We start from the raw sequence: 22099 nt of genomic DNA on the forward strand, positions 1-22099 counted from the left end.
TGAGGCATCCTTACGTTCCTAACACACTACCCAGTCCATATCAGTATAGATATCCAGCATGATAAGTTTTTACCCATTGAGATCTGATGTGTTTTCAAATAGTTCCTTTAATTTATTTTGAGCAGTGTATTAACACCTGCACCTATGTCAGATTGAGAGCAACAGCTGTGTTTATGCAGCAGCTGCAACCCAATAGACATCCATGGGACTGCCCTAACAGGGATACATGGTACACCTGTACGTCCTCGTGTGAGTATACATGGCTGTCACACAAGGTTAACATCGATAGACCCTGTGTGAATGAGGCCTTAGATGAATATAAAGATTTTTTTTTTCTTTGTTTATTGTAAACCAAACATTAGGGATGTAATACTACAAAAGATTTAAAACAATCATTGTCTTTGGTAGTGCTCTACAATGCAGTTTGTGATCTTCTTATAGAAACATTCAGCAGTGTGGAGGATATTGTCAGACACTATGCTTTCTCTATTTTTACCTGGTGATCACCTCAGTAATACACTTCCTGTCCTAGGCTGACACTCATTCACTGCACTGTATCTATGGATAAGCAGTGTTGTCACCCCAGCCAACTATCCGGATTGTGACTACACACACTCTCCTTATTTCCATATACATAGAGGAGGTGCACTAAAGTTCACAAAAGATGGCTGGGAAAGCCAATACCTTGTTTGAGATATCAGCTTAGTACACAGGAAGGACTCTGGAATTCTGGCATGCATAACAGGTATTTGTTTTTGGGTTTAAATATCCTTTACATCAAAGCTCTCCAGCAATCTTTACTATGTAGTCTGCCTCACACTGCACAGCAACTCACCATTACTGCACCTTGTTCCTGACACACGGTCAAGCAGCACTCTACTCAGGTCAATGTTAAGCCTGTCCGCAGCTCATGAAGGCATTGATTGGCTTTCCCATTGAAACACACAGAATTCGAGCAAAATATGAGTCATTAACAAAGAGGCCGTGCGACATTGGGCAGGCTTCACACTATGGTATTATTAAGCAACATAATATAAAGTTATAAAATGACTCAATTATAGTTTGCCACATACAAAAACAAAAAACACATTTTATTAACTCTGTCCCCACCCCATCAAAAAGGGTAGACATTCATCCATAAAGAAAACTGACCATATAAAGATCTATTTACACGTTTCAGATTTTGTAGGACTCTGCTGCAGCTAATCCCATAGGATATGAAAAATGTCCTCCTTCAGAGTGCTGTCAGTCCATAAGTCACTGATGTGGTGCCTATGTGATAGGTCATCAGTCAGGCTGTTCAGAGCCCGTGCATGATATACTTGATATGTCCACGAAGACAACCTATATATACACAGGGAGAATTTTTTTAAAGAAGTCTGAAGTCAACTTCTATTGTAACCTCATTCTCTTCTCCGGTGGACCTTTGGGGGTTGCTCCTTGAGGTGGCTTAACCGGTTCTTTTTCTTCTTGTTTTACCACTACCTCAGCTGGTGGCTCTTGTTCTTTTTTTATCTGTTCAACTAGAAACAAATGAAATACTAGTATAAAATATCATTATGTGGAAGTATGTGAAAAACATACAAAATGCTGGTCTAGTTAGCAATAGTACTACTGTTCTGACTTTTTGTATAAATATACATCTGCTAGGAGTGGATAGCGTCAGACCTTGTGCAATTCCATAAAGGCTTCAATGGAGAATGTCTGGTTATGCTGGTCCGAAGCCTCTTAGAAAAGAGACTAGGCAAGTAAAAATAAATAAAAATTACATTTAGGACTCAGGAGAAAGATTCAGGACTGAGATACACAAATATAATCATACAACGGTATCATTGCTCTATACGTCAATGACTTTGGAAGCCATGGCATCCATATCTTGCTTAAGTGCTAGCACCATATTCTAGCTATTCTCTATTTGGACTGTATGTCACTGTCCCCGATGTAAGGATAGACACAGGAAATGCATGTGTGACTTTCAGAACGTCTTCCACTATCTGAAAATGAGATTTGTTTTCAGAAAGCAATCCTATACTCCAAAATCCTACAGAAAACCATAATTCCAGATCTGTCTCCTTTAGTACAGACATTTATTACAAAAACATTTTGGTGATGTTTGATGGTGAAGCTACAGATATTTCAGACATTTTTATTAACCTTAGTTTTTATAAACAGATTCTCATATTTCTTGGCTGAATCATGTGTTTGTTTCTTTAAGATCTCAGCAATGTCACACATGTCCTGTCTAAATATATGAACTCTAGCAACAGTACAGTGGCACACCTCAACTCATTCTCCTGCTTGCACATCTTAGTGCCAACAGGACCGAATCCATGTACTCAGATGTGTTCTTAGAGAAGCCCCAGGTCCTCCCCCATCCTCTGGAACTCACTGCCCCAATCCATCAGACTGTCGCCTTCCCTGCTCACATTCAGGTGCTCCCTCAAAACCCATCTCTTCAGGGAAGCCTTCCCCACCCTCACCTAACGGCCATTCTCCCTCTTTCCTCCCACCCCTCATTCCCCTCAGCCACTTCCTACTGTACCATTACCCCCTCCCTCCTAGATTGTAAGCTTGAAAGAGTAGGGCCCTCTTACCCCTCGTACGTTGTTTGTTATTGTTGTACTGTGCCATGTATTGTCCCCCCCCCCTATTGTACAGCGCTGAGCAAACCCTTTGACGCTATATAAACTCGATGTAATAATAATAATTTGCTATATGTTTAAACAGGAAGAAAGCCTACCTGGGACTGGTTTCTCGCCAGGTTTTTGCTGCAATACAAAAAAAAGAGAGAATAATCAGATAATTAAAAATAAATCAGTGCTTTCCAAGATGTGAATTTCAATACTCAGATAATAGAACTCCTGTCTTCATGGTTCACCATTCCTGTTTTTTAGGCTTCTTAATTTACACAAATAGTTATTCAAAGCATCAATTAACCACTTGCCTACAGGGCAGTTATACCCCCTTCCTGCTCAGGTCAGCGCTGTTGCACTTTGAATGACAATTGCGCAGTCATGCAACACTGCACCCATATGAAATGTTTATAATTTTTTTTGAGACAGAGCTTTCTTTTGGTGGTATTTAATCACCTCTGGGTTTTTTATTTTTTGATAAATCGAAAACAACTGACAATTTTGAAAAAAAAAAAAAAAGTTTATTCTTAATTTTTGTTATAACATTTTGTAAATAAGTGATTTTTCTCCTTCACTGATGTGCGCTAATGAGGCTGCAGTGATGGGCACTTATAGGTGGCACTGATGGGCATTGACAGGCATCACTGATGGGCACTGAAAGGCAGCACTCATATGGCACTGATAGGTGGCACTGACAGGTGACACTGAAAGGCAGCTCAGATGGGCACTGATATGTGGCACTGATGAGGCACTGGCAGGTGGCACTGATGGGGCTACACTGATCATCAGTGTAGACAGCTCGTGAGGAGAGAAATGCCGATAACCGGCATTTCCCTATTTACATGTGATCAGCTGTGATTGGACACAGCTGATCACATGACTGAGCCGACATCTTCGGCTCTTTCCGTTGATCGGTGATCCGCTGTGTCCAAGGCACACAGCACACCACCAATCGCCGCACTGCGCACACTCGGAGCCACGCATGCGTGGTTAGAATGGGAGGATGTCATATGACGTCCTCCCAGAACAAGAGAACCGCCTTGCGCCCGTCATTACCTTATATGGCGGGTGGGAAGCGGTTAAATAAAGAGAATGAAGTGACCTGCCTGTTTAACTTAAAAATAAGACACACAATCATCATCCTAAAATTATTTTTATTACTAAGGGGGAACAGTATTGAGCAGACTTGTTTTTTTCACAGGGCAAATTATGATGATTTATTTAAAAAAATGCATAGCAATTCTCCTGTTAAAAGTGGATGTACACTTGTTTTGAGTGAGTACCTGCAACTATTCTCTGAGACAAAAAAAAAAAAAAAAAAAAAAAAAAAAAAGCACTGAATGTAAGCATCTGAATATGACTGGTATCAGCCTCTTGTACAGCAGGGCTGGAGTGTGAGAGGAAGAAGCAGTACAAGGAGCCAATCAGTTTATGTAATAAGAAGCATGCTGATAGGAGGACAGAGCAGAGTGACAGAGATGAGCTCATCTGTTTGCGGCTTCTTCCTGTACTGTTCAATCTCAGGCTTTGCAAGTCCAAGACAACCTGGGCTCAGAATAAGCAGGATGAATAACACTGGTCATCAGACTAAGAACATCTAGCAGCAGGAAAGCGTACTGTAGGGGAGATCTTTGAATTGAAGGTGAATATTGCAGAAAAAGCTGGTTTTGTTGTTTGGATTGAAAGTGAATATGGCAGAAAAAGATGGTTTGTTTAATTTTCTAACAAGCTATTCATATTTAATCTTTTTCATTTTGGAGTTCAACTTTAAACTGAAACTTTTGTCATAAAATGAAATCCTGATAGATCACTTCATGCTGGCCCCTTTTGCAGACACAGCTATGGAAGACATTAAAAAGAAGTGCCTGTACGGTTTAAAATCCAGTAAGGCCCCATCTCACCCTGCTCTGCACAACCTCAGTTCTCCTGTATTCTCGACACTGTGCTGATAATCAGCGAGTCAGCTGACAGCCTACAAATTTACTGCTGCTGAGGGGAGAGGAAACAGGAATGAAACAAAATATGCTGAGGAAGGACATATTAGGGAGAGAGAAGAGAAAAGCAGGAAAGGAGAGAGGACAAACTCTGCTGCCAGGGAGACACTAGAGAGTTAAACGTACAAGGAAATTCTCTCCTTTGCTATGAGACCATACTCTCAGCATTGGTCAGCCTTCCCCTCTAGCTGAATCAAGACATAAAATGAGGGCTGGGAATTCAGACATTTTAATGAGAGAAAGAAAAGAGAAATTATTTTCAGTAAGGAAGTGACTACTAACGGCTTCAACAAATTGGCAGCCTCCAGAAAGAAGAAACAAGAGAAATGCTGGAGGAAATTTACAGCACACTAATTTTGGTAGCATAAATATTAATGTGGAATGTATAATTCTTTTGTTTTTTTATCAAACTTTTATAGGTAAAGGATTGCTTTCAGTTATATCCAGTTCAGTTTCAAAATAACGTGGAGGATAAAAGTAGATCCAGTAGGAATCATAGTAACAAATTGTGCACTGTGCAACTCTTTACATTTACCTGGACAAACTTTGGTGGAAACTTTTGCCTGAGTTCAAGTAGCAACGCATCTACCCTCTGTCTCTGGAAGAAGGAGCTGGCTTCCTCTTTCTTTTTAGTTTTTGGTTTGGCCTTGTCTGCAAATATAGAAAAAGAAAAAATCAGCCATCCTTTAGGACCAAGCACAGACTGTACATTCTTCACAGGCAAAATAATAAAACACTTAGTTCAGAAACTTAAAAAGAAAAAATGACATCCATTAAAAAAGGAGCAGTCCACACAAATCTTTTCTTTCAATTTTTTGGAAGATGCTGGGGGGTATTTTTTTTTCTCTTTACACTAGAAGGGTTTGATTCATTGAGCAGCAGAAGGCACTATAAAATTATAAAGTGTGGGAGCACAGCTGAGAGCTATAGCACAAAGAAGCCAATGCTTTATTCGGCTCTCCAGCATTTGTCAAAATGTTGAAAAATTATTTTGTTGTATATTAGAAAAGAGGTAGCACAATGCTAAAAAATGCAACTATATACTAGCAGAATCAAGTACAGAAAATGATGGTAGTACCAGCATGCGGGCCTTTTAACAGTTTACATATCCTGCTTGAAAATAGGCAACTTTCACTTTTGTAACCTCTGTTGCAGCTGTCAGAGATACAAAGGGACCAGAGATAACATGGGCAAAATTTGAGTTTACAGACACAATTCTAAAAGAATAAACAGAAGGAAAGGCCTAAAGGAAACCTGTACTATGAAAAACAAGGGGCTGACAATTCAAATGCTTAGAGACTCCAAGTGTTAAAGCCTTTGGCTCAGCATAACAGCCATCAATAGCAGCCTGCATGTATTCTTAGATTGTAAGCTCCAAGGAGCAGAGTCCTCCTAACCCTCGTGTTGAACTGTATTGTCTCCCATTATATTGTAAAGCGCTGAGCAAACTGTTGGCGCTATATAAATCCTGTATAATAATAATTATATTTTAAAATAGAAGTTTGGTTGCTCAGCTCTCGGTCTTCAGGCTCCAGAGAGCTGGTGATAGTCACCGGCTTTCTGCTTTGCCCCACCAGCGCTCACTGGCTGTGAGGGAGGTGGGATTGGCTGGCTCAGGCTCTCAGTGGCTCACTGAGAGGCTAAACCAACTGCTGGTCCAGGTATCATATGGTCGGGATCTTTGCAGGGCCTGGACTTGCTCTGTGACGTCGGGTCACAGGAGTGCAGAATGAACTGCACTCCTGTGATCCACAGAAGTAGCACAGCCAAAAAAAGCTTTGGCTATATTTCTACTTTACCAGCAGAGATTTCCCTTAACCCCTTGGTAACTGCACCTTCTGGCCCTTTAAGGGGTTTGTTATGCAGGGAGGGGAAGTTTAGGGTCACGTGACTGCCTTGATTGGCTATCACAGCGGTCACATGATTGGAAAGCTTCCAACCACAAGTAGCTCTCAGGACCTTTCCACGAGGCCCGGTAAATTTACTGGGAGCGTGCACTCTCGCCACATCCTTTGTTTACATTGGGTACGCAAACATGCAGCTCCTCAGCGCCAAGGCCCGGCTGCCGAGAGACCGCATATGTGCGTGCTCTCAGCGCCAACAGGTTAAAGAGTGAATTTTGACCTAAGCCAGGTTGTGTTAAAACAAGTTACTCCTGATCCTGGAAATACTGATTAGTCAGCAATATATTTCTGTAGAAGCTCACTGAACAAAGACAATCCATTAAGTAGCATTCTCAAGTTACCAGCCACTGCTGGCATATAAGAAAAAATTATTTAGGATAAGGGATAGCATTAGGACCTTGTAGAAGGAATACACCCTAGAGTATTAAACAGAAAGCTGGTGATCACTAGCAGGAAGTATGTCCGATCAAGAAAACTGTGGGGTTCCTTCACTAAAGGAGTAGAGGCTGTTCACTTTCTTTAAATGTATGTTCCCAGCTTCGTAAATAAAGTAAACTTGTGCTCACTCAGAATACCTAATCCAGTGCAAGAAATAAAAAAATAAGAAATAAAAAAAAAAAAAAAAAAAAAAATCAGGAGGATTTTTGCTTGCATATTAGACATCCACATTGAAAATAAAGTCTTTATTCCTTTAGTAAATCAACCCCGATACATGAAGCATTTCCTTTGAAAGTGATGCAGTTAACACATGTATCACTTCAACTCCAGTTCAGAAAAATTGGCCTTTACAGCAGCACTGTCATTGTGACAGGGATGATCAAATAGTTAAAGCAGCTGTAAAGGAGTGCTTTTTTCCCCCCTCTAAAATAAAAAAAAGATGATAAACTTACCTGCTCTGTGCAAAGATATTGCATAGAGCAGTCCACATCTCTTCTTCTGAAGTCCCCAGCCAGCATTCTCTTCTCCGCAAGCCATATGCTAAAGAGGCACCTGTGCAGGACTGTGTGTGTCCATAGACAAGGCTCCCTCCTGACAGAATTTGACTGACAACAGCAGGAGCAGATGGCTCAACAGTAGGGATGCACCGAAATTTCACTGGCCAAAACGTTTCGGCCAAAAACACCCCTTGCGGCCTTTGGCCGAAAAAAACCCAAAAAAACCAAAACAAAAAGCACCGATACAGGTGCCGAAAAAACCCTGCCTCTCGCTCGCCGTCGCCCGGTAGTTCAGCCTTACCTGAGAAACCATCGATCCCAGTGCTGGGCATAGAGATGAGTGAAAGAAAGATGGCTGCCACACATCTCTATACACTTGGAGGACCGGAGTGATGTCACTTCCCATTCTGAACATTTTTCTTTTTAAAGCACTAGATCAATGCTTTTTTTTGATCCAATGCTTTATATTGCAGAGAAGAGATATGGGGTCTTATTGACCCCATATCTCTCCATAAAGAGAACCTGTCACTAATTATTTCTATCACAAGGGATGTATGCATTTCTTAAGAATAAAAGTGATCAAATGTTTTTTAAGGAACAGTGCAAAAAAAAAAAAAAAAAAAAAAAGCTAGTGTAAGGTTTTGTTTTTTTTTTATTTTATTGCAGGGAATGCAATAAGGTAAAAAAATAAATAAATTTGAATTTAGAAACACTTTACACAAGGCATCAATGTTTAAATAATAGGACAAAAAAAAAAAAACGCATACAAACTACAGCAACCCATGGTAAACAATTAGTTTCATTATTGTTGTGAATGGGTTAAACTGATGGGGCTAAAGTGTAATGGGCCACTGTGGATTACTGCACATCAGTGCTGTTTACACAAGTGTATGCATGGTATTACTGAAAAGTAAAGTGTTCCGTTTCTATATAATATTTGTAAGAAACCAGAAATTCTGTATCATATGCCTGAAACATTAACGGAAATAGTAAGTGTTCATGTACCTCGCTCTTCCTGGTCTTTGAAGTGCCACCAATAGCCTTTAGAAGGATGATACCGGCAGTAAGACATGGCTTCATCAAATGCAGACTGGATCCCATGAACTGCGGTCAGCTGAAACATCAATGTGGACTTCAGTTTACAGATTAAATGCTAAACTTACAGCCCTAGGTTAACGAACATCATACATGACACAAAGTTATACTTTTAATCTTAAACCCCCAAACTATGCTACTAAAATCACCTAAAGCCTAGGTTCACCTTAGTAACATTTTCTGACAAATCTGCTGCACATATTTAATCTTCCCAAATATATTTAAAAGAAACATGTACATACAATGTGTGCCATTATGGGCCTAGTTGTCTAGCTGTCTCTGGCTTCTTTACTTTCTGAGTCACTGCCCAGGAACATGTAAGTAGATCAGACAGTCAGAATGAATTCAAAAGCCTGATGTGTATACATGTTCAGGGTCAGTTGCCCAAATTAATAAAGTCACCTATAAATCACTTGTCAGATTGCCACATGTGACTGCCATGGGTGATAAGAAAGAAAAGAAAAAGAAAAAAAAAAAAAAAAGAAGAGAAGAGAAAAGAAAAAAAAAAAAGAGAAAAAGAAATAAGCAGCCCACCATAACCAGACTGTGCCTGCCACTTGTGCTAGAACATCCTAAGGCAGCCTTGAAGAATGCAACATTTAGCTGAACCAACACTAAAAGGATCAGAAAAAAAAAAAAAAAAAAAAAAAAATCAGGAACAAAATCTCAAAAGGAATTAAATTTACAAATTGTGGGTGTGATTAATCACGTGAAAATCTGGCTATGATGACTCGCAATAGCTAGGGTCTGAAAAGTCCCCCATCCTAAGTTTTGAAGCAGTAAAAAACAGGTTAAGAGATATCATGATAAAATGAAAAACTAACAGCAATCCTGGCCCATACCCACAGTAAGTCCCTCCTTGTTTGGTAGCCTTGGATATCTTATGCCTAGTACACACGATCAGAAAATCAGACAAAAATCGCTTTCAGAGTGATCATATAATAACCTGATTAGTACACAGCTTTTGACAACCGATCATGACAGTTCATGTGACAACATCTGAAGGGACAAGCAACCTCAACAATCTGATAATTCTCTATATCTGATCCCTAGGGCCCCTCACCTCCCCCAGTCCTCTCGTTGTAGCCTTCCACACCACCACCCCCCGTACCTTTTTTTTTTCTTTGTGCCTTCTCTATGCTGCTCATGTTCACACCCATTTGAAATATGTTATTTCTGACAATGTTACTAGTTTACTTCTCACAAAACCTATGATTTTTTTCCAGGGGATAAGGCTACATGTTCATGAGTGGTTGAGTCATACAACAGATAACTGCAGCAAGAATCAGTGGACTTTTGGGACTGAGATCACAGGTATATGTAAACTGCAGACAAGAAGCCTGTGCAAAGCAAAGACAGGTAGACAGGAGCCATATTTGTCTGCATGTATCTGCACATCCAGGGGTCACCTGCAGTTAGGGACAGATGTCCAACCCTTTTTATAAAACGCAAATAAGTTTTATAAAAAGGTTTTTAAAAAGAGTTTTATAGCAGCTGTTTTGAGATCTAGAAGCCAGAAGACTATAAATGATGAAATATAACAGATCTTACAACTCTAGAATTGATAACTGTTCCCAAATCTGGAGCCTGGTAGATTACCCCTGCGATGATGTAATAATCCGCCAGCGGTATAGCTGAAAACAGAATTCTAGATTATTTTGATGTTACAATAAATCAAACAGAAGTAAATCATGTATTAGCACACATGCATAAATCTACTACTGCTATAATGTTACCAAAATATTACTGGATATTGCCCTACAGCAGGGACTCCCAGTGTGATTAGGAGTGCCATCATCACAAGCACTGAAATGTCAGATCATAATCTAGATTATTAAAAAGCCGCTACATTAGTGATTTTGTTGTAACAGCTCACAATATCACACTTAATCCAGCCCAATCAAGGATTCCTCAAGTCATGAGACATGGGCCCAGAGTTGAGCGCCAAATGCAACACCTTTCTTTCTTTCCATTTTTACAGATCAGTCATGTAAATCTATAATGTACGTAAGATCAAACTGTGCAAATCCCCAATCAACTGAAGTCACAAAGCTGCAAGTATATAAGAGGATAACGTCTTTTAAAAGGCTGATTCGAATGGATACTGAGCTAGATGAACACTTAAAACTTTGTGAGCACTATGAAGACCTTCACACCTCTGAAAAGCGATAACAAATTTAAAATAAAACACTAATAGTTAAACTAAATAAGTGCAAACATATGCCCTATGAATGAAGGGTCTTCATAGGGCTCATAGATAACGCATGAAATTTTAGGTTAATTTGACCACATATTACAGTTTCTTACACGTATTTTTACTGTACTCAGTTTATTCAATTAATTTTTTTCAAATTTTGATTGCCCTTCAGAGGAGTGAGGGTCTTCATAGGGCATATGTATGCACTTATTTCCTTATAAGTGACCCCTCAGAAAAAATTAATTTAGGATCACTAAATCGCGCCAAATGCTACTAAACAAACTTCTCAATTATACTGTATTGCTTCCACTTTTCTTTCAATATCAAACATACATTCTATATTATCACCCCTAATTTAAGTGATTAATAGCGGCGCATGATATATGCGACACTTTAAACTCTAATTTGCATTCATGTGTGTTATTTTCTGTCTTCATTAACATTCCTGTAACATAAACATAATGTGCACAAAAAAAAAATTAAAAAACATGTGACTAAAAAACAAACAGTGATGTTTCCAAAAAAATTATATATATTATAAATAAGTCCCGAGATGAAAAAAAATTAAAAGTCCAATATAATTTCCACAATGTGAGTCTACTTTAAAAATAATTTCCAGTGAAAATATATCAATACGTTGAAACCATGTGCTGTGCCCGTCATGCACCCCCTCTCAGGTGTGCACTCACCAGAACAAAGCCTTTAATTAGCCTGATCATAAAAGTATCCAATTGTTGGGATCAAGAGGTTCCTCCAAGAATCACCCTTTATCATGAATGGTTGCCAGGATCATAGTAAATACTGTATTCCATTGTTACATAGAAAGAGAAATTTTTTTTAGCTCCAATCGTGTATTACCCCAGGTACACAACTTTAATAAGCCAAATATTGCACTTACAGCAATTAAAAATTCAATAAGCCTTTTAAAACATATCATTCAGTGACTCAGATGCCGCATGGTGCTCTCACCACCTCCAGATCTGTCGGACAGAACGCCGTCACATCACTTCTGGTTACGGATATGTGTCACTTCCGGTCCGCCGCACCGTCATGCTCGAATTTTTAATTGCTGTAAGTGCAATATTTTGGACTTTACATTTTTTTTCATCACGGTACTTATTATTTATAATATAATTTTTTTGGTAACATCACTGTTTGTTTTTTAGTCACATATACAGTATATATATATATATATATATATATATATATATATATATATATATATATATAAATAATACATACATTCATACATACATATACACACTGCTCAAAATATTTAAAAGGAACACTTTGAAAACACATCAGATCTCAATGGGGAAAAATATCATGCTGGACATCTATACTGATATGGACTGGGTAATGGGTTAGGAACGTAAGGATGCCCCGACGTTTGATGAAAATTATCAAGCTACAGAGGACACCCCAAAACTGAAAAGATGATGCAGCAGGCTAGTCCATTTTGCTGAAATTTCATTGCAGCAACTCAAAATGGTACTCAGTAGTTTGTATGGCCCGCACGTGCTTGTATTGTACAGCGCTGAGCAAACCCTTTGGCGCTATATAAACTCGTAGTAATAATAATAATAATAATGCATGCCTGACACCATTGGGGCATTCTCCTAATGAGACGACGGATGGTGTCCTGGGGTATTTCCTCGCAGATCTGGACCAGGGCATCACTGAGCTCTCGGACAGTCTGAGGTACAACCTGGCAGCGTCAAAATCAGCAGAGGATCAAATACTTATTTCCCTTACTGTATGTTTTTTAATTTTTTTTTTTGTGCAGATTATGTTTATGTTACAGGAATGTTAATGAAGACAGAAAATGACACACATGAATGCGAATTAGAGTTTAATGTGTCGCATATATCATGCGCCACTATTAATCACTAAAATTAGGGGTGATAATATAGAATGTTTGCACTTATTTAGTTTAACTATTACAGTCTTTTATTTTAAATTTTTTATCGCTTTTCAGGAGGTGTGAAGGTCTTCATAGTGCTCACAAAGTTTTAAGGGTACACCTAGCGCAATATAAATCTATAAATTTGGCCTTCCTAAAATTATGAAATGACAATAATTGAATGTTCTATGAAGCCAACGAACATACAGCATGATGTACTCACCCTGTGTGGGAGACTGTCTCTGTTGTTTTCTGATGATGAACAATATAGGCTCTTGTGCATGTAACAATATATATTCCACGCCAACCATCTGACTAAAAACACACATGCAAAATAATAAGAAACAGAAGCAACACGAATCAAAGACATATAGCAGCTTTACTAGAGGCCTTCAACACTCAGACTGTATGTTTACATATTAGAGATTTTGCTTTAGGGCCCCATTGTAGATAGTACCCTAATACACAGAACAATCTCTGCATTGTGGTGCACAAAGGTGAGAAAAAGGGTCCATGTGCATTTTTAGGTCTGTAGCTGTGTTATGGCAGGTCATACACAATGAATGGACAATGCATGTTCATACAGCAGTAGTCTGAATGGGTCATCACAACTCAGAAAATGAGATTTGCATGTCTCAGTTTACAACTGTCAACATCATAATATCTGCAGGATACATGAGCAGAGAGGGAAGTTGTTGAGGCAAGGCATGCAATCCTGCTGCTCCGTTTCAAATACATGAAAACCAAACGCTAGACAACACCTTGTTTTTTTTGTTTTTTTTTGATAGGGCAGAGAAGGATTAGAACCTCTGTAAAGGTTTTATTACAGTCTGTGTCCCTATTGGGGAGATTTCCTTTCAATCCCTTTCAGGACAGAAAATCTGCATATTGGGGCCAAAACATATTTTTAGTAGCGTTAGAACTTAAATTTTTTTTTTTTTTAACCACTGTCCTTACATTCCTGTGCCAATGACCCCAATACCACCAATTTATTGTATGGGCATCATGGTACAGGAAGTGAGGGAAATCTTCTCAAATAGGTCACACAGTGGAATAAGAAAAAAAAAAAAAAAAAAAAACTAAGCTCTTCCGTGTCCTCACCCTATCAAAACATTGGAAAACAAAAACGAATTGACTGGAATCAGGTATTCCAAAAAAGGCAGTGTGCATTCCATTATGCAATTCATGCTTTACATGACATGGATGGTTCATTATAAATGTTGTCATTCCAGTATATACACCAGTTCAAAATAATATTATGAATAATAATTAATAAAAAAGGACACGGCTGCACACAGCATCCCAATTGCTACTAACCTTTGCCAGGAACTCTTCCCTGTAGGAGCCAGTATAGCACTGGATGTACTTTGAGGTATCAATTAAAGCAGTGACCAAGACTTGGGATATTCATCATTAGAAGTAACTTGTTAAACTTGAAGTGTGCACAAAAAAAACCGTTTTGGCTTAAAGTTAAAATGCCAAGTGTGGATTTTATTGCATAGTTACAGTGGTTCATCTTGAATCAATGTAAGTATACATATTCCCTAAAATATATAATATAATAAAGCGAGCGCTCCTTAAATATAAATGAATGGATAAGCAGCTAAAGCACTAAAGGGGATCTCAACCGCCTTACGTTTAAATAATAAATAATATAAAGTGCAGCGCTGAAAATGTCAAACCAACAGTTCGTTCAAAAAAGTTCCTGCAATTGATATAGCGACAACCAGGTAGTAACACAGCTGTGAAAGATCCAGTAGAAATTACAGAAATGCGCACTCACCGACCGAGCATAGGAAATGCTCATGTATGTATTAAGATCAGCAGGTGTCGTTTCCCTCGTTTCTGTCATTTCTACTGGATCTTTCACAGCTGTGTTACTACCTCAGTGCTGCACTTTATATTTATTATTTATTATACATATTCCCTACATGATGCACCACACAGGACCCAGAACACTGCAGTGATTGACTGTACTAGTCAGCATACCTGAAGTATTCTGTGCTTCCCTAGATGTCCCACAGGTATGCAAAATGTATATTTACATTGGTCCAAGCTGGATCAATGTAACTATGTAATAGAAATCATACCTGGAGTACGGGATTAAAGGGGAACTTAATCCATTATAACAGCTTATAGCACTCTGATTCCATCCTCCTCCCTCTTACAGAGCTGGAAAAAAAGATAATATATTTCTGTATGGTACACTACTCTTTGTGCTGCAAAGCAGCATTTCATACTTTCTGGCCTTGTGCTGCCCCCCTTACTGTCTCCTGGGATTACTGTGTCACACATCCCAGGAGGCAGCATTTTATCACTGGCATGTGCACACTGGAAGCAGACAATGTGCAGACAAGACACTGCTATAATCAAGGCTGTGCATGTGCCACAATCCCATCGCATGTGCACAGATAACATTGGTCTCCATATGCCCAATATGTAAAAACTGACAGCATCTGTGTGCAAGTGCCTGGATCCCCAGTGTGTACACACACATGAAACAGGTTGATGCCAGCTCTAAAATACCTGACAGAGCCCTGTGGCACACCTACGTACATGTGATGATGGTGCGGACAAGGAGTGGGGGAGGGGACTAAAGCTGCAGTGAAGGTCTGGTTTAAAGAAGTATTAATCAAAAAATAATAATTGTGTGTGTATATATATATATATATATATATATATATATATAAATATGGGTGGAGTGCACAACGATGATCAATCACAGTGCATAGCAATCAGGCCCTCCCAAAGGCCATATGTACAAAAAAGAAACTTTTTTTAATACGCATACACATACATACAAATATAAAATTTATTTTTTCTATATATGGCCTTTGGGAGGGCCCGATTGCTATGCACTGTAATTGATCATCGTTGTGCACTCCACCCATATTACTGATATATATATAGAGCAGCTTACCAAGTAGATCTGTGTTTTCTTTTTAGGCTTTCTTTTATTTTCACCTGGTGATCTGGCCAGTAAGTCTGTTTTTTTTTTTGTTTAACAGAAAAAGCTGTCTGGAGGGTTGAGGAAAACCATTTACCAATGTTGGATTAAAATTATCAGCTTTTATTTATGTAAAAATGCTTTGTCCAAAAAGAAACAAATACGGTTTATAAAGGATAAGCTGGTGTTTGTCTTCAATTTGTCTAAAACTGCTAGTACATCGAACACTCCCCTTCCGCCAGACTGACAATGCTGCTGTCTAAAGGTGCCCCCTGTGCTCCTTCATCCAGAATGGGGGCACTCTAATATAGATGGTGTGTTACTGGACAGATCACCAGGTTAAAACAAGAGGAAAAAAAAAAGGTCTAAAAAAGAAAACTAATGCAACCGCCACATCTAAGGACTGGTAAGCTGCAATAGATTCCGTTTTTGGCTTTGGGTTTACACGGCTTTAATAGCTTCCTTTGTATATTTGACAATGATGCCTGGTACACACTCCTGATTACACGGCTCACCATGGTATACAATACAGGGCATTGTGTACACATCTGCCACCACATCCCAGCTTACTTCAGATGGTCCAGAGTTAACCTCTGCATCTTCACCACTTCATTATTACACGTCCTGTCGTAGAATGGGTTGCTTCGTTCTGAGAAGTAGTCCAGGACGGTGCCATTGTTCAGTATGGGGATCCAGGAACTGTCCACCCAGGAGATGCCCAGCAAATTGTCTACAAATGTAAAATCCCAAACATCAGCAGACAGAATGTGCAAGTGACAGTCATTACCAGTGTGACCCTGATGAGGGCTTTCCATCCCAGATTCTGTCAGAGTGGGGGGACTGAGAGCTCCCAGCACATGATACAGGCACACCCTGTCCCCACACCTTCCCCAACAGGCACACTGCTAATAATGAAACTATACAATGCATTATCTACTTCATTCGGAGCAAAAAAAACAAAAGAGAAGCAGAAAGCCTCACCTCTTATATCCACAGCCGCCATGCTGAAACGCACACACAATACAACTTCCGGATTTTGGACTGGAACCGAAACCTACAGGGTTGTCTTTTTCCGGTGAGATGCGGCCATTTTGTTGGAGATCTTATGTCACCATATAATGAACTTCAATCTTTTTGGCTGGCTGAGTAACGATAAGTAGGGGACGGAAGTCAGACAGTCGCTTCTACTCTAGTGTCTGAGTGCACACCAATCACACAAGCGCCGGGAGTACAGGATACAAAGATGATACAAGTAGCGCGCCCTCTAGAGTGCAGAGGATGGATAGGTAGAATGGTAAATGTGACTCTAGAAAGCAAATGTTCACAGCTCAGAGTTGTCCGCAGTGACAGTGTGCTGTGGGTTTCTGTGTGTTTTAGAACAGTTACAGGAGTGATCTAGATTTCACTTAGAAAACCAAAGAAGTTCAAACATATTTAAAGTGTTACTAAACCCACAACAGTAACATCAGTCTGTATATGCAGTAAAGCATGCTTGTTATACTCACTGTGGAACCTAAGGAGTTAATCCTCTGCATTGTGTAAAAATGATGTTGGATCTTTTCTTCTCTGCCCCTCTTGTTCAGATGTCCACCTGATAAGACAGACTGAACCCATAGTCACATACACCTGCTCAGTTTAGTGTGTATTGCTAGAGAGGGTTTTTTTTTCTTGGGAGAGTGCATGTGATCAGCACAGGGCCAATCAGCACTGTCCAGACAGAGGTCAGGGGTTTTGTATCCTCCTAGGGCAGAAAGAAAACTCCTCCTACAAGCTTTAACCATTGCTCTGCTGAAGTCACAAGACTGCTTGGACTGCTGATGAAGAAAGGTATTTAGCAGTTTACATTTACTAAAATAATTGCATTTCCATGTTGTGTGTACCGTGGGAGACCAGATATAGTGAATGCAGGGTCCTCACTTTAAAGGCTATAGTACAAAGATGTGGTGCTACTACCTATAAACTCCAAATATAATGTAGGTGTGTTGTGTTATGGCTAAAACCTGTAAGGACTGAAATGTGTCAGTATTCTTTGGATCCTTTATACTCTTTATACCCTGTCCGCTTTTAGGCGATCTTAGAAAACTAACCTATTCAGGGCAGGGCCATCTCAATGAATGGGCACCCCCAGTGGCCCAAAGTGCATGGGGGCCCCAGGATAATCTTCCATCACAACATATTTGCCAACTGTCCCGAATTTGCTGGGACAGTCATGCTATTTATCAAGCTGTCCTGGGATCGCCATGTCCTAGGTAGCATCCTGAAACCTGTACTGTGCACTCCTGATCCCCTGTTGTGCTCTCCTAATTCCCCCTCCCTGTATTGAGCCCTTCTGTCCCCCCATACTGTGCCCTTTGTGTTGATTAGTCTTCAATTCATGGCATGTTTTCTTATTGTTTAAAATCAATTGATTGAAAGTATCAATAAATATATATTTAATTCTATCAGCTATTTATACTTTAATTCTTGAGAGCAGGTGTGTAAAGTGGGGCAGGCTGGTAAGGGCATTCATTTGCTCAGAGGACCATGATGCTATTAAGACAGCCCTGATACAGGGAAGACTACCCAACCTCCACCTAAGAACTGTACTTGAGTCACCTCCGTCAATCCCTGCACCTATCACCTTTTGTAGCACCTCCCCTTTCCTTTAGATTGTAAGATCCATGACAAGGGCGGACTGACCATTTGGAAACTCGGGCACTGCCCGAGGGCCCGGGGTCAGTAGGGGGTCCCATGAGATGCCCTTGGTACCGTTTTCATAGGCTTTTTTGAGTTTGGGCAAGGACACAGGGGCCCCATTATACCCTATTGCCCTGGGGCCCCATGATCCCCTATTGCCCTGGGGCCCCATGAGTTGTCAGTCCGCCCCTGCTCCAGGAGCAGACTCTCCTATTCCTTCTGTACTGAACTATTGTAATTGTACTGTCCCCCTTTATATTGTAAAGTGCTGCATAAGCTGTTGGCGCTATATAAATCCTGTATAATAATAATAATACTCTTAATGGATATGCAATACAGACGATTTTAGCAGCTTTGAACACCCTGTAGCCAACCTCTTTCAAATTGGATATTTACACTCTGTCAGAAATAAAAACAAAAAGTTTTATATGAAGATGGGTTTTACACCTTTAACTAGTATTAAACCCTCAGTGTTTTTATAGTTTAACACACTGAGCAAAATAAAATAAACACTTCCCAGTAAACGTTTAATATTCTTACCCCAGCTAAAAGCTTTCTTTGCTGGTTTCTGCTCTGTCAGTGCTGCTTCCCTGAACTTCCGGTATCCATAGGAAATATTTTTACAGTGTACAGTGCAGGCTGGAGTCAGGTTGTTAGCTTGGAGAAGGGAGGTGGGAGGAGCGGAGGAGTGCCTTGCCATCCTAGGTGATATTGCTGTGTGTTTCTGTTGACGCACACAGTGTAGGGAGACACAGCTCTAGTCCCTGCATGCAAGGGGCCACTCCATAGGATGCTGCAAGAGAAAGGAGCCACCCTGACACAGGAAACCTGGGGCAGAGGATATGGAACCAGCTTAAGCTGGAACATAACCAAGAATTAAAAGATAAAGAAGCCAATGGTTTACTCTAACATTTATTTATTTCAGGTACTTATATAGCACCATCAATTTACATATATATTGAACATTCACATCAGTCCCTAACCCTCAAGGGGTGTACAATCTAAGGTCCCTAAGTCACATTCATACATACACATACTAGGGCCAATTTAGACAGGAGCCAATTAACCTACCAGCATGTCTTTGAAGGGAGGAAACCAGAGTAAACGCACACAGGCACAGGGAGAACATGCAAACTCCAGGTAGGTGGTGCTGTGGCTGGGATTCGAACCAATGATCCTAGTGCTGCCAGACGGAAGTGCTAACCATTTAGCCACTGTGCTACCCACAGCTAACCTGGAAGATCTTAGTTATCACCATTTCACTTATCACCAATATGGTGGTGCTTCTTCTATAATTTGTCGCAATGATAATGTCAGACAGTAAAATTGCCGCAGTTTAATAAGAATGGCTTGAATTAGTCTCACATATTGGTGCTAACAATGAAGATGTAGCAGGTTTTCATGAATTTGGTGCAAGGCTTTCAAGATCATACACAATGCCAGAAAATGTCGCCAGTGCTCTATTGAATGTCCCCCACCATGTGCTGTCTGGACAGGGATTGAAGTCTGTCCAAAGTAATACATTGTCAGTTTTGGAATGGCTGGCGTGACACTTCCCATTAATTCCACCCATTCCCAAACTGAACATTTTTCACTTAGAACCCCTTTTTTTTTTGTCTGTTTTGTCATGAAGATTACCCTTTATATCCCATCCCAGAGACACAATGAGAAATGACAGAAAATATCTTCACTTAGTTGTCACCAGAACAGTGTCAGCCCCCAGTGGAAGATTTCAGCTGATATTTCGGGTGTCCCATCACGTTCTGTCTTGGTGACAATGATCATAACACTAACAGAGTAAATGTGAGGGACACAGACATCAATAGGAACCTGACAGAGGCTCTAACACCTCCCCTCCCTGCTTGACCTAAAACTGAAAGAAAACACTTTGGTTTTACTTTTACTTTTGGCTCCAATTCAGCAGATCTGTTAATGGATCCCATGTTGATCAGAATTGAGAACAGCTGTCTGAAAGAGGCTTCAAGCTTTTATTTTTTTAAATTTGATTTTCAACTGAGTGTTTATAGTTTTCAAAAAGTCGTGTTTCAGCTTTAACCGCCTCCCACCTGTCATATAAGGAAATGACGGGCGGGCAGCAGTTCTTTCGTTCAGGGAGGACATCATATGACGTCCTCCCACTCTGACTGAGCCCCTGGTGGCGTGCAGTGCAGCGATATGTCGTGCGCTGTGTCCCTGGGACACAGCGGATCACCGATCAGAGTAAAGAACTAATGACGTCGGCTCTGTCATGTGATCAGCTGTGTCTAATCACAGCTGATCGCATGTAAACAAGGAAATGCCACTTATCGGCAGTCCTCTCCTCATGATGACAGCGCGTGAGGAGAGGAGAACTGGTAATCAACATTCCTCAGAGGGGACATCTACACTGATCATCAGGCCACTGATGATCAGTGTAGCCCCATCAGTGCCACCTTTCAGTGCCCATCAATGCCACATACCAGTGCACATCAATGCCACATAAAAGGTGCCTACTAGTGCACATCGATGCCACATATCAGTGCCCATCAGAGCTGCCTTTCAGTGCCAGTCAGTGCCGCCTATCAGTGCCAGCCACTGTCGCCTATCAGTACCGCCAATCAATGCCACCAATCAGTGCCAGTCAGTGCTGCTTATCTGTGCCAGTCAGTGCTGCCTATGAGTGTCACCTGTCAGTGCCCATCAGTGCCGCCTAAAAGTTCCAATTAGTGCTGACTATCAGTGCCAGTCAATGCCACCTATCAGTGCCCATCAGTGCCGCCTATCAGTACCATATATGAGTGCTGCCTTTCAGTGCCCATCAGTGATGTCTGTCAATGCCCACAAGTGATGCCTGTCAATTCCCATCAATGCCACCTACCAGTGCCTCCTCATCAGTGCCACCTATCAGTGCCCATCAGTGCAGCCTATCAGTGCTCATCACTGAAGGAGAAAAATTACTTATTTACAAAATTTTATAACAGAAACTAAGAAAACCTTTTTTTGTAAAAATTTTCAGTCTTTTTAGTTTGTTTAGCAAAAAATAAAAAAACAAGTGGTGATTAAATACCACCAAAAGAAAGCTCTATCTGTCTCAAAAAAATAATAAAAATGCTGTTTGGGTACAGTGTTGCATGACCGCGCAATTGTCATTCAAAGTGCGACTGCACTGAAAGCTGAAAATTGGCCTGGGCAGGAAGGGGGTATAAGTGCCCTCTAGGCCAGTAGTTAAAAATCACATTGGATGAAACTGATAAACACCCAAGATACAATGGAGGATGCATGGCTTTCAGCGTCAGTGTCCCAAAAAATAGTTTCAAGGCCCGGTCACACCATAGCGTTGCGTTAATGCATCCGATTCTGTGTGTTTAGCACATGCTATCATTAGGTGTTCTGGTACATTGCACTGCAATTCATTCTCAAAGGCACCCCAAAGCACCTGTTGGCGGCCATGCGTTGCAGCACAATACAATAACGTGCGTTGCACTGAAGGAAGTACCCCATACACTACTGTTAGTTTCAACACCAAAGAGCTCAGTTGTTAAGACCAGGGTCCTTATGATTAACCTCTTGACAACCATGTAACGCATACATGCGCTGGCAAAAACAGTGGGCTTTACACCCAGCTGCCACACATATGAGTCCACAGCGGCATGACTTTGTGTGCTGAGCATGTGCTTGCTCCCAGTATTCTGATTTAACCATCATGACATAGCTTCTGTTTGGTAGTCAGCAGGACAGGCTCCCGTCCATATCACTGTTGTGAGAGCCAATCACTACAATCAAATGATACAGAAGCCACACCACCTGCCAGGTATTTAAGCCCACTTAAAGAATAT

The 22099-nt window shown here is 40.4% G+C and overlaps 1 protein-coding gene across 1 annotated transcript; it reads right to left on the minus strand.

The window, feature by feature from the left end:
* Nucleotides 1-997: 997 nt before the first annotated feature.
* MED6 (mediator complex subunit 6) lies at nucleotides 998-16726 on the minus strand. Its single transcript, XM_089686839.1, has 8 exons — nucleotides 16590-16726; nucleotides 16179-16338; nucleotides 12885-12976; nucleotides 10113-10195; nucleotides 8472-8580; nucleotides 5163-5278; nucleotides 2741-2768; nucleotides 998-1523 (listed from the first exon to the last, which is right to left on the minus strand). Exons 1-8 carry the CDS (start codon nucleotides 16609-16611, stop codon nucleotides 1393-1395), a joined length of 741 nt encoding a protein of 246 aa, XP_089542965.1. The 5' UTR covers nucleotides 16612-16726; the 3' UTR covers nucleotides 998-1392.
* Nucleotides 16727-22099: the final 5373 nt, after the last annotated feature.

Source organism: Staurois parvus, unplaced genomic scaffold, assembly GCF_062004578.1.
Source record: "Staurois parvus isolate SC_StPar_1 unplaced genomic scaffold, SC_StPar_1.0 ptg000414l, whole genome shotgun sequence".
Lineage (NCBI taxonomy): Eukaryota > Metazoa > Chordata > Amphibia > Anura > Ranidae > Staurois > Staurois parvus.

Excerpts from the sequence above, each read along its gene's own strand:
- MED6 (XM_089686839.1), bottom strand. The coding sequence starts at position 16,611 with ATGGCGGCTGTGGATATAAGAG. Across the intron at positions 10,196-12,884 it reads GAGACAGTCTCCCACACAGG|CTATACCGCTGGCGGATTAT; the intron begins GTGAGTACATCA and ends TTCTGTTTTCAG. Across the intron at positions 5,279-8,471 it reads CAAAGACCAGGAAGAGCGAG|ACAAGGCCAAACCAAAAACT; the intron begins GTACATGAACAC and ends CTATATTTGCAG.